Genomic DNA, 13,691 nt, shown 5'->3' with positions numbered 1-13,691 from the left:
TGGCAGGAATGCACAAAATACTTAGTAGACAATGTTGAGGCTGTAAGATGCCACTATTATCAATCTAAAGAAAGTGAGAGTGATTTGTCATCTGATGACAGTGACAGTGAGAATGATGATACAGCTAGTTCCAACTCTGATGAAGTTGAAGGAGAAATTGGGTCTGATGATGATGATGATGACAATGACATGTTTATATACACAAGATCTGGAAGGAGAGCTACCACTTGGAAATAAAAAATTTAAATAAACACATTCTGAGACTTTGTTTAAAATCCTGCATTCACCTTTGTAATTTAACGTCAAAACCAGTCCAATAATCAGGCTCTTACAAGGTAAATGTATTACCAGGTTCATTAAGTATACAATTACTATGATAATAGGGCCATCTTAATTATCATTACCACTACCAGTAATATATATCACTTGATTCCTATTCTGTTAGATGAAATGTGGCTGGCATTTTTGAGTCATACATTTATTTTCTTTTGACATTATATTGAACTAATTTACATCAAACAAGAATGGGATACATGGCAATGCACTTTATTAAGGTTTTTTTCAGTGTTATTTAGACCAATTTGATTTCTTTTAGCACACATTTAGGAAACTGAACTGGAACAATACAGTATAAAACTCTCTTTAGATAACGTGCATCACAATATTTGCAAATACAACTAAAATGACATTCAACTGTAACACTACTAGTACATGTATAATGTACTAGTACAATATTGAACAGAAAACAAAGACTCAGCTGGTCTGCTGATCATTTTACAAGAGTTATTCAAAGTGTAATTCATTTACAAGTATATGTTGTTTTTTGGAATGGCAATGCACTGGTTAACATAACATTTTGTTTGTGTATATATATACACACAATATACAAATTGATTATATATATAATGGACAAAGTTGGTATTAAGTGTATTATGTACAGTTTTGTACTTGGTATGGAATTTTAACGCACAGGAAGAGTATTCCAAAAAAAAATTATTCAGGTGGGGGGGGGGGTACTTGAAATATTTGGGGCTTTGGCAGGAGGGGGGGTACTTGGAATTTTTTGGAATATGGCAGGGGGGTACTTGAAAAAAAATTAGGGTTTTACAAAAAATCTCCTGACCCCCCCCCCCCCCCCAACACACGACAGGTTTTTGTGAAAGCAGCCTAAACAATAGCTTACATCTGAGATGGTACAATGGCAATGGTGATATTGTTAATTTTGATTGATTCCAATTGTACAAACGACATTTTCTGGAACTAAAACACACATGTAACCATAAATGAGGTGGCTTACCTTGCACTTCGCCGTTTATCAGCGACGATTGTTTTGAGTGTTCAGTCATTGTTGATATGCTAACGACTGTTTGCCGGCCTCCGTTAAACTCTTTCCATCGTTATAAATCGCTCTCACTCTCTCCACAAGGCTTTTGAGAATACTGGTATACCACCACAGTGTGTTTCATAAAACATAATCACTCCATTGAAGACGCATAACTTTCACGATTGTCAGAACATGAACCAAAAACTGCTTGACCGTGCTGATAAACACAAAGGCTAACTTTCATATCATAACCCCTGAGTGACCTAATGGTAAAGTCCATTTCTCAAAGGTACACAAGCATCAAGGGTGAAGGGCTCGTCGACTGCAGTCATTGCCCAAAGACATGTAACTTAAAACTGCTTGCGTGGAAGAATCTTACTTTGAAATAGATCGAATCAAAATGCATGAAACGCGTCTTAACATGCACGGAAGAAACATTTTTATGTGTGTATGTGTCACAGTGTGTGTAGCGTTATCATGTTCAGTTACTCGTATATGACCTGTGCATAACATGAACTAATCCTGATTACCCAGACTCCTTTTGTTCGGATATGCAAACGTAACCCCAGACCATGCAACCCAGCTGGTACTGGTGAGCATTACGTAATATATGTGACCTCTGTTTTGGAAAACGACGCGATGGCCGTGTGTTTGGATCGAGGAGTCCATGAGAAATGCACGGTAAGTAACATGCCAAACAGTTTAGTTGTCCTGTTTATAGACGTATGCAAGCAGGACTAAGTTGTTGTATGATTGAGTTTGTGGATAAACGTCATATCACTTTATCAGCGAAATCGTACATGTTTTATGCAAAGTAGAAAGTCATCATGACAATCCTTCCATTGTTTGTATTGCAGTCGTTCTAAGTTCTATCTGACGGTGTTTGTATTTATCATTCGTATTGACGTTATTAGTACTACTCATTTATAGATATAAATATCATACTTCTGTATTAAACGTGGGTGCTTTATGACGCGGTGTTTGCCTGCCTGAAATATTATACAGTACTATTCTGTTCCATGCAATGGCTTGGATCAATTGGTAAACAAACCATTCACACCAAAGGAAATTCATTACATTCAAAAGGTGCACATCATGCATTCATTTACATGTCATTACCATTCTGTCAAGATACATTGTACATATATTTTAGCATCATTTTCCCAACTGCACTAAGTACTGTAGTAGTACATGTATCTTATATTATCATATGAAGACACAAATTCACTGTTGAAAGACAAAAATCCCACACATCATTTTTAATCAAAAGTTAAGATAGCCTTGTGAAATAGTTTAGAATTTATTTCTCAAATTTCAATTAGTCAAAATCTGGACTCCTAACTTAATAATTATTTATTCCAAAAATATATATCATGTACATAACATAACAAAACACATTTACTAGTCAAGATGAATATGTATATCAATAACTAAGGGGAAAGGGGAATGAAAATATTTGTTTTGCAACTAAACTAGTGATATAAATACAGTACATTTGACATTGACAATAAATACTATCTCGGCATAACTGCCATATGTCAAATGTGACATACTAAATCTTGGATCATCAAATTAACACACTATGACATAGCATACAGATATGCCCAATTTGTATTAATCGAATATAGATATTTTTTTAAACTCTCATTTGAACTCTGACTGGCGGGGCCGTGGATGTTCCTGATATTCAATGGTAGTCTATTCCATATTTTTGTGGTGCATTCTTTATGTGAAACAGACCCTACTTGTGTGTGGCTTTTGGAGTACATAAATCATTGCTTGTAATTGCCTTGTTGAGTAGGAATGACTCATTCGACTAAAATAATTGTGAATATCTTTGGAAGACTACATGTATTGTGTAAAGAATTTCTCGTGAACAAATTTAACAATGTTTAATTTGTTGAAATAATATCTGTCACATACACATTGATATAATATTTCTCGCAGTGTATTTGTCAAACAGGACATTAATTCGATATATTCTTTCCTTTTTTCAGGTAATGAAGATGGATTGGTAGCACTACAAAGGCACCAGTGTTGTCTATGGTATAAGCCAAGAACACCTGTATATGACACCCCCCCCCCCCAACACTCAACTAAATAAAGAGAAAACAAATAAATAATAGGTTACTTTATAAAATCCACGATCCTGAACCAATCCTTGTGTCATGCAGAGCATTTATAAGCAGTTCAACTATGCAACAATTTCAGAAACTGTTAGGCAATTCAATCCTGCAACTGACACACCACTTTCAGCTTCAGGACAAATCCTGCATCTGACACATCCCTTTCAGCTTCAGGACAATTCCTGCAACTGACACACCCCTTTCAGCTGCAGGACAATTCCTGCAACTGACACACCCCTTTCAGCTTCAGGACAATTCCTGCATCTGACACACCCCTTTCAGCTGCAGGACAATTCCTGCAACTGACACACCCCTTTCAGCTTCAGGACAAGTCCTGCATCTGACACACCCCTTTCAGCTTCAGGACAAGTCCTGCAACTGACACACCCCTTTCAGCTTCAGGACAATTCCTGCAACTGACACACCCCTTTCAGCTTCAGGACAAGTCCTGCAACTAACACAGGTTCAATTTTACTGATTATGAGGGAAATTTGCTAAAATTAATAAATATCTTAATTCAGATGTAATTTTAACACATTTTGATGGAAATATTTTGAAAGATACATTGCAGTGTGTTGATTTCATTATTTCACTGGAATCTTTGCAGTATATGAAAGGGTTTGACTACAGTAAACAAAATCTTGAAAATTGTCATGGAAAAATGTCAAAATTGATACCGTACACTCATTTATGAATCTTTCTTATGAAAATAATCTAAAAATGTGTACTTTTCGGAAAGTGGAAAATAGTTTTCGGGCTGTTACATATATCTATCAATATTTAAGGACAGTCTTTATTCAATTATTACTAGTACTGGTGCTAAAATTTACAACTGGAGTAAGATAACCGACATATCAAATATCTATTCAAAACTTGGCAGAATCCATAATGTATATCCAGAGTGATATAATGGTTATCCATTGTGATATAACATATCCATACAGATATAACCATAATATATATAATATAAACAACTTTAGATTAGGACATTTCTCTTCTGAAAAATCGTGAGATATATTAACGATGAGCTCACACAGCATCATTGAACTTTAAACTATTTGCATTTGATTATAAGAAGTTTGATATAGGGGCTGGGAGGGTAGAACTATTTAGTACAAAACATATTTAGTATATACATATGGGAGATATAATAGTAAACATTACATAATGTACAATTTTGTCAACTGAAATAAACGCAGTATCGAATCAAAATGTATAATGCATCTAAAACAAGAAGTTGTTTATAACATTTGGCTTGTACGAGTTGACAAGATCTTGTTTATAAAAAACACAGTCGAGCTGACTTGAAAACGGTGTCCACATGATTTGGGAGCGAGTATCTCGAACGTTACCTTCGAAGCCATGCCCACATGATCTGAGAGCGAATGCTTCTAACCCCAAGCCAGTGTCAACTTGAACCATTCTTCTCACAAATATATCTTTCAGAAACAAAATACTTGCTTTTAATAATTTATTTCGGATTCACTTTAGTTTTCAACCTCAGAAATTACTCTTAAATCTACTTTTTGTTACAATTGTTTTTCTTCAAAGTTTTGCTCTGAATGTAACTAAAAGTAGGAAATTTTCCACCATTGAATGAAACAAACTTAATGAAGTCTTCTTTTACGAATGACTGGTGGTATATGGTGGTGGTAAGTAATAGCATAGATGGCTAACGTAATGATGGTTTTAAGTAAGACAGAAATAAAAATATTTTTCCATACTTTCACATATTCAAGTTAAATACTAGAAGAAGAAAAAACACAATTATTTGGACGGACATCTATATGTTATAGCACTGTGACATCGAATATACATTCATAAAAGCACTGGCGGTTGTGGGTTATGGGTTATGGGCCTCTTGGCTACCTCAGTCCCGATAACTGAGCTAACCCGTCGAGTCAAGCCACCATTTCCGCATTCGAAATTCAGTATCTATTGTTCTTTTAGAACCTATATTCATTTTCTCAACCAATGCCCATAACCACCCATGATATAAAAGTTAGCATAATATCTTCAAATACCTACACATATTTCAAATCAAAATTTGGATTTTGACATTTCTATTTCACCAGAGTAATATATTTAGGTACAAACAGAAAATGAATCAACAGAAAAGTGAATTTTACACGATATGCTAACATTGGTTTCTTTTCCCCCTGTCTGGTTTGGGAAATTCAAGGACGGCAAACAAAATATTCAATTAATGGCGCCATACTACGTTTTTCGTATGGTATAGATATCATTTGAATATTTGCAAAAAGTCTTCATATATCTCTTTATATATATCGCTTTGAGCTGTTACATGTAGAATCTGGTCAGAAGTCTTCTTTTTTTTTAAAGTCTACTTATTCTGCCAACAACGAGCTTCAGAGAGTTACAAAACATATATATTCTTAAGTCATTTGAAAATACAGATTTTTTCAACCAAGAATTTAAAAACCCTTCAGCTTTCTTAGAAATTTCTCTCCATCATGGAACCCGTCCTCGTAGCTGTCGTGAAGGACTTCGCCAGAATGTGGATAGAGGGCGTCCTTTGCTCTGGTCAAATTCCAAATACTCCAGTCCAGCGGCTGGCCAGAAAAGAACGATGGGTGGCGTTCCATTCCATTAAGGTTTTTCACTGGACAAATAGTGAGATTCTCCGCCATGAACGGTGAAATGGTCAAAGTCCTGTTATCGTTGCCAAAGCAACTTCTATTGGGCATTGAGTTGACAAATCCTGCGTCCATCCAACACTGGGAAGTGAAACAAATACACGCATAGTAACAGACATTATTTCTTATGGTTGATTAAATGATATACGGTTTCAGAGAAATATCAGGTTGATCTTGCGCCATTATAGGGTATATTTGCTATGGGCTATTGCCTCATGTTATTCGGCAGAAATAATTATTCATGACTCCTAAGTGCTTATTCCCTTTAGTATAAAATCTCTTTCATTAATATTTATTATTAACCCATGAATTATCAACTTCTCTAAATTTTCTAAACGCATTAAATAGAATTAGCAGAATTGTGTAGCTGTAGAAAAGGCATGATTACTGGAGCCTGCTGTTTTGCATATATGCACTATAACACAGTGCTGGAGCTCTGACTACTAATATGTTCACTGATGAGTTTGTTTGTTTGTTTGTTTGTTTGTTTGTTTGTTTGTTTGTTTGTGTATGTATGTATGTGTGTGTGTGTGTGTGTGTGTGTGTGTGTGTGTGTGTGTGTGTGTGTGTGTGTGTGTGTGTGTGTGTGTGTGTGTGAAAATTGACAAACATCAATTTTGCCATGACGAGGCAGTCATGGCTGAGATAATACAGAAGGATTGGCATTATGTACATGTACTTACGTTATCATCAAACTCGACAAACTCAGCACCTCCCCACAGCGGAATATACGTTGCACCAAGAATTGCCTTTGTAAAAAAATGAAAACAACATGTTTAAAATGCGAGTGAAAAAAAAATGAAATAAAAAACTGGTGTGAATATTTATCAAATGGATGTTAAAGCCACCGTAACAGTAGCAGTGACTTGTTTGTACTTGATGGTAATATTTATAATGTGATTACTTGACCTTGCTCCGTGTTCAGCCTACAAGTAGAGAGATCTAACTTCTACTGTCTTGAAATTTGAAAATAGATTCAGAATCTGTACCCGATAGAGAGTCGTTATTATACATACATACATACATACATACATACATACATACATACATACATACATACATGCATGCATGCATGCATGCATGCATGCATGCATACATACATACATACATACATACATACATACATACATACATACATACATACATACATACATACATACATACATACATACATACATACACACACATAGATAGATACAAGGGCATGCACATACAAGGATATAATATTCATATAAAGAGGCTGATAAGGGATTGGAAGATGAAATGCTGAGATAGACAATAACGTTAACTTGAGACATATTTTTGTAAATTCAATTAGATAGGGAGATGTGGTTCTTATTTTTAGCCTGAGACATCAATGTAGGTTGAAGGTAAAAACAACGTCAAAGCAATTCTACTCACGTTTATAAGATATTCGTTGTCTTTGTACTCTTTGATGACATGTACTTTATCGGCAGGAAAATCCACAAGTTTCTTAAATATATCAAGTCCAGTAGTTCCCTTAGACAGACCATACCTCATCCAAGATGACCCGTCACCCCAATACACTGGGATAGTATAGTCGTGTTTTCTCTTACGGAATGGTGTTGCCGTTATATATAGTTTTCCCGTTGCTGTTTGGTACGCGTCTTCTGGTAGCAATGATTCTAAAATAGCCTTTATTCTGTGTTTTAAACTTGGTCGAAGTTCTGGAGTGATTCCACCTTTCTTTCTGAGTTCGTCTGCTAACACTTTTGCCTTTGCTATATATTCCTATTGGAAATTAAGAAATGTAAACTGTAAACAATATTATAACAACAACAACAACAACAACAACAAAAACAACAACAACAACAACAACAACAACAACAACAACAACAACAACAAACACGACCACCACCACCATATTCCAACACCACCATCGTAACTCTAGCCCATACCGCCCCCACCCTTCGAATTCCTCCCGGTCACGAACATTTCATTTCATTTACTTCGGACTATACACATGTCTGTACTGCACGTATCATGCACAATGAAAAAAAAATACTTCTTAATTTAACAGATTCCGATCCTTCTGCTGCTTTCAATTATTTCTCGATAACGTTCATGATATGTTTTGCTTTTCTCAGTCATAAAGTTTAATCCATGCTCAAATTGATATTTCCATTCATCAAACTGTGCACATACTGTAATAAAAACGTTCACAATACAAAACCATCGTCATTACCACAATGCCATTAAAAAGCCTTTGGGTTTTTGTTTGAAATCACTCTATTCCATGGTAAACCTAGGAAACTCAGAGTTTTTACTTTACCAATAACACAAGGTGTTCGGTGTCTTACCCCTGAATTTTGCGTCTGGCTTTACTATGCATACAACAAATGATAATTTCGGTAGAAATATTTTTTGTTTATCTGTAGCCGACATGTGTTGCCATAGCAACCAATACATTGAAACGAGATATGGATTATTTGCACATATATATATTCAATAACTTTTTACTTACCCCTATTTTGTTCGGGCAAAGAAGTAACAGCGCAGCGGCAAGGACGCCACTGGATACGCCGCCATAGCATTCAACATGCTCCAGTAAAGCCTGCCCTCTACCGTGCAAACATTTTGCTACACCTAGTTGGTAGGTACCTAGAAATACACCTCCTCCAAACGATAGGTTTAACTTCTGATGTGACCCTGACATTGGAATGGGAGCCTAGAGAAGAGAAATAAATTAAGACATGTGTAAATATACTAAATCGGCCACGGTACCTACTTAAGGACCGGTCAGTCTCTTCGGCCGGAGGGGGTTAGACTGACAGAGTGTCACGCTGTTTTTGTTAATTGTTCTACTCTTCAGTACGAGGAGATTGATACTGACTACTTGTAACACTAAAACATTAACTGACTACTTCTAACTCTAAAACATTAACTGACTACTTGTAACGCTAAAACATTAACTGACTACTTGTAACTCTCAAACATTAACTGATTACTTGTAACTCTAAAACATTAACTGATTACTTGTAACGCTAAAACATCGACTGACTACTTGTAACTCTGAAATATTAACTGTCTACTTCTAACTCTAAAACATTAAATGATTACTTGCAACGCTAAAACATTAACTGATTACTTGTAACGCTAAAACATTAACTGATTACTTGTAACGCTAAAACATTAACCGACTACTTCATTAACTGACTACTAGTCTTCTAACTCTAAAACATTAACTGGCTTCTTCTAGCCCGAACATCTTAATTTGTAGGAGACATGCTACATTTTGTTTGGTGACAGATTGAAGAACACATTAAAAACATTTACAACTTCCATTTGACTCGTTCAATTGTCAATTAATTCACCTACCCATTCCTTTGCATAACACAATCTTTTCTTAAATGGTAAAAAAATACCTCCCCTCAATTTACAACTACCCGAGCTGATTCATGATCGTACATGATATTGGTAAATCGTTCCGTAAATAAACTAGTTTGTAGAGGTGTGTGCGTAGAGCCTATGGTGTATGCGATGGGTATCTAATCGGTCGGCAAGAACACACACTCAGCTGCTGACCAGTTATCTATAATTACGTTATGTGTAATCCCATCTTTGGTGTATTCGTCGCCGCCACTATTGTTCTCTTTATTGTCTGCAATTATTTTGAGACACTCTCCCGACGGTTTGGCGGACAGCTTACAGGGGGTAATTCTTCCAGTCAATAAATTAGTCTTTCTATTTCGCAACATTTCTTTTAAACTTTATATTCAAATTGATTTTCCTCCTTTGTTTGCTCGGTGTTTACATCGCCAATTTGATGTTCAAACTTTGAAACAGCAATCACATAGTTATGGGCTTACAACAAGACATGGGACGTTGTGTGAAATACATCTCAATGTACAGTGGATGTATCTAACACCAAACGGTGTCGTCCAAGTAAGAGAGCATACATACATACATACATACATACATACATACATACATACATACATACATACATACATACATACACACACATACATGCATACATACATACATACATACATACATACATACATACATACATACATACATACATACATACATACATACATACATACATACATACATACACAACACCTACTTCAAACGAACAGCAAAAATCGGTGTCACTTTCTTTATAAAATTGGCATCATGTTAATTTAATCTATCTAGAGTTTAATTACATTATCGATTCTGAGGGAAAAATAAAAGAGAGCAAACATACATACAAACATTCATACACAACACCTACTTCAAGAGAACAGCAAAAATGAAGAATGACAAAATTTGATAAAGAAAAGTAAAGTAAACAACCTAATAATATCAATTAGGGAGGGGACAAATGTTATAATATATAGACGATAGATTACATATTGTTTAAACATTTGAAACAAAGAAAAGATAGGGAGAAATTATTTGTCTGCTTAACCTTCATGCACGTTTGTTTTCTTTCGGGGAATTCCCTGGTGATGCCTGTATATATTACATCAAACTATCACACAAGGGGTATTCAGACTGACATTGTTTGGTTTTTCGTCGGCGAAGCAATATTATTTCAAAAATAAAAACAATTGAAAAGATAATATAAAATAAAATGAAATCCCAACCTACCTACCCTATTTTCTGAGGCCATGTTATCGGAAACACACAATTATTATTTGTTTCGCCAAATTAATTAAAATTGTTGGTATTGTGATAGAACAATACACAAGGGGGGTATATAATGTAAGTACACATACACAACAAATTAGCAGTATCGACGTCACCTTCAATATGAAATTGACATTATATCAATTTCAAACAATACAGGCCAATAGAATCAGGCTCTAAATTTACATCATATATCAACAAGATATTTAGCAAATTACACAAAATGCTTTAAATTGTTGGGTAGTTGTCGAAATCGTAACGTTAACCCAAAGCAAATGTATGTTTTTATCATCACAGTAACGGTTCGTAGAAAATGTCATATGACGTGCGTGGCCATGGAGAAATATGTCGTTTTCCAAAAAAATGTGCTATGAAAGCAATTGACATTCTTGTTGTTGGAAGGGTTAGAAGTATCTATAAAGACTTCAATGTGTGAGGCTGATTACAGTGATCAACTTGAACATGTCAAAATTGAGAACTACCAACGCATTTGTTTGTTTGCATCACATTCATAAATGGCAATGTGTAGATATGGAGGTACAGGTAGCTAGATCTAGGTAATAATGAGGGAGGTGAAGGGTTAGGTGGGTAGATTTGTAGTTAGTAGTAATGTAAGTATGTTTATTCACGTTGCTACGCTTTGACATGGTAGTCCTAGATGTAAAAAAAAATAAAACTCCAACATGGACACCCCAACAATGTATGCTATACCAAACATTAACACTTTGTTTTGTAGACAACTACTAATATAGTTTCATTTCAATTACATGTAGTTACCCAAAAAAATGTACACAGTAATCTATATTCAGGTAGTCATTTTTACTGACAACCTAGGTTCATAAACACGGTTTTCTTATGAAGCAAAGGTACAGTCCAGCCACAAAATGATGATACCTCGTAGTACATAAAATACCTTCACAAAATGGGGCTGCTAAAATGTACCGTATCTATAACCGTTGTGATGCAAACATAATATAACTTTAACAACGTTATCATGATACTGTCACTTGCCTCAGAGATTACGAATTGGTTGAATGTCACGCAGAGAAACTATTGGAATAGATTCAATAATTGTATTTCTCTCTGAATATTTTCGTCAAGGTGTAAACCTACAGACAACAACATAACAGGCACCATCATGTTGAACGAAATGATGGCAAAATATGTACAACTGAGCTGACGAAACGTAATACCTTTTTTTAAAACACACTACCTCAATGCCATTCAACTTTGAAACACAACAACCCCCTCCCCCCAAAAAAAACTAGTAAAAAATAAAATTATGAAATTTAACCAAATCAGTATTGCAATGGTTGGTAGACTATCTGTCAACAAGTCCATTAACGGTGTAAATACACAAGTTATATCCGTAGTGTAGTAGTGACTACCTTGACAAATTTAGCGTATATTTTATAATAGGGGTTCCCTTTTCCTTTCAAAATCAAGTCTGTAAATGTTCTTCAACTGAAAAATGGCGTCGGTGATGACATTGACGGGAGGGGGGGGGTAAACATTTAAGATTAGATACGAATAACATATTAATTGGGTACAAAATGCATCAATCTTAAAACTGATTGTATATTTTTACCTGCATGTTTGATTACACGAGTTAGATATCAGTGGCGAACAAATGATCCGAACGATACACCCTAGACGATTGACTATTAAACGGTGTCTAGTTCTCTCCGACAATAATAATTGACCATTATCAATACAAAAGCGCTACAACATATTAATGTACGCCGTGAATATAATACGTGCTATATATAGCCTTGGTTACCACGGTTGCTATGTATCAAACGTAAATGTATTTCCAATATGGCTGTCAAGTCCCTCAGGCTAGGGCCATATGTTGAGACTATATGAGGTCGTTATGGAGTGAAAGAAAACAACCTGTCGCACTAATAACCTAATTATGGCTTGTCACCTATAGGGAATCCTCGCATGACTGTTTTTTAAGAATTTGTGTGAAATTTTTATTTTAGTTTGGCATGATTAAATGTCTTTTCATGACCTGAGTATACGATATAGCCGTAGATTGTAGCCGTCAACAGCGGGTACATACTTCACCGCACTGACAGAACAGCATACAGGTATTCCGATTTCTTTTCAAGGCGAATTAAATGTTGCATTTTTGTTGCTAAACGACGTTAATTCCACTTAATCCCCAAGAAAATGGAAACCAAATCCCTGCATTCTGCTCGGTAATACCCAGTACAACGATTTCCATGGTTACTTGATTATTTCATTAATTTGGATATCGATCATAATTAATGGAGATTCCCTCCCACCGTTTTGCCACATAAATTGACGACCGTGTGGCACAAGTCGTTTGCAAAATTGACGCCACTGCTTCCTTTGCATAGACTAGAATAAAAGCTGGAACCACGGTCAAAGATCACGCAAATCGCCTGCCCTTATAAACAATTCTGCTACGAAGTCAGGTGACGGTGGGTATATTGTATTCCTTCGAACTAAAAGCAATAGTAGAAAGACCTAAACATTATATTGTATTCGCTTTGTTAGTTCACACGTACAGAAAAAAACCATAATAAACATCTTAATCAGTTTTGATTAAACTTAAGTGTGTTTATCCACAACATTACGACAACTGCATTGGTCAATACAGAATCAGGCATGGGATGTGAATGTAACGTTCTTACCTGGTCTGCTTTCGAGGTGCGAAAACGTCTGTAGTTCAAAGTACGTGCGATGTAACTCGATAACTGTGTTGGGTGCGCAAATAGCGTCTATTGCCAAGTCTCGTCTCCGTCTCTAAGCACCGACTTGACGAATGGGTCGGGGGTCGTGAAGGTCAATTCAATAATTGAATGAGAAATGAGAAACCGTGCCGTGACATGAAATACCAGCAGTGACATGGTGAATAAAACATGACTTAACCAATCAGAAGCGAGTCAGTGGTAAGATTGCATGTTTATTTAC

At 35.7% G+C, this 13,691-nt stretch overlaps 1 protein-coding gene across 1 annotated transcript; it reads right to left on the bottom strand.

The window, feature by feature from the left end:
* Window positions 1-4,301: 4,301 nt before the first annotated feature.
* LOC144436641 (patatin-like phospholipase domain-containing protein 4) lies at window positions 4,302-13,469 on the bottom strand. The gene is made up of 5 exons (XM_078125475.1): window positions 13,412-13,469; window positions 8,593-8,796; window positions 7,509-7,859; window positions 6,791-6,856; window positions 4,302-6,188 (listed from the first exon to the last, which is right to left on the bottom strand). The coding sequence occupies exons 2-5, from the start codon at window positions 8,782-8,784 to the stop codon at window positions 5,886-5,888; spliced, it is 912 nt and encodes a 303-aa protein (XP_077981601.1). The 5' UTR covers window positions 8,785-8,796; window positions 13,412-13,469; the 3' UTR covers window positions 4,302-5,885.
* Window positions 13,470-13,691: the final 222 nt, after the last annotated feature.

The sequence above is a fragment of the Glandiceps talaboti genome, chromosome 6 (assembly GCF_964340395.1).
Source record: "Glandiceps talaboti chromosome 6, keGlaTala1.1, whole genome shotgun sequence".
NCBI classification, from domain to species: domain Eukaryota; kingdom Metazoa; phylum Hemichordata; class Enteropneusta; family Spengelidae; genus Glandiceps; species Glandiceps talaboti.
The sequence above is the reverse complement of the archived record's forward strand: the minus strand, read 5'-3'. Positions and strand labels throughout refer to the sequence as shown.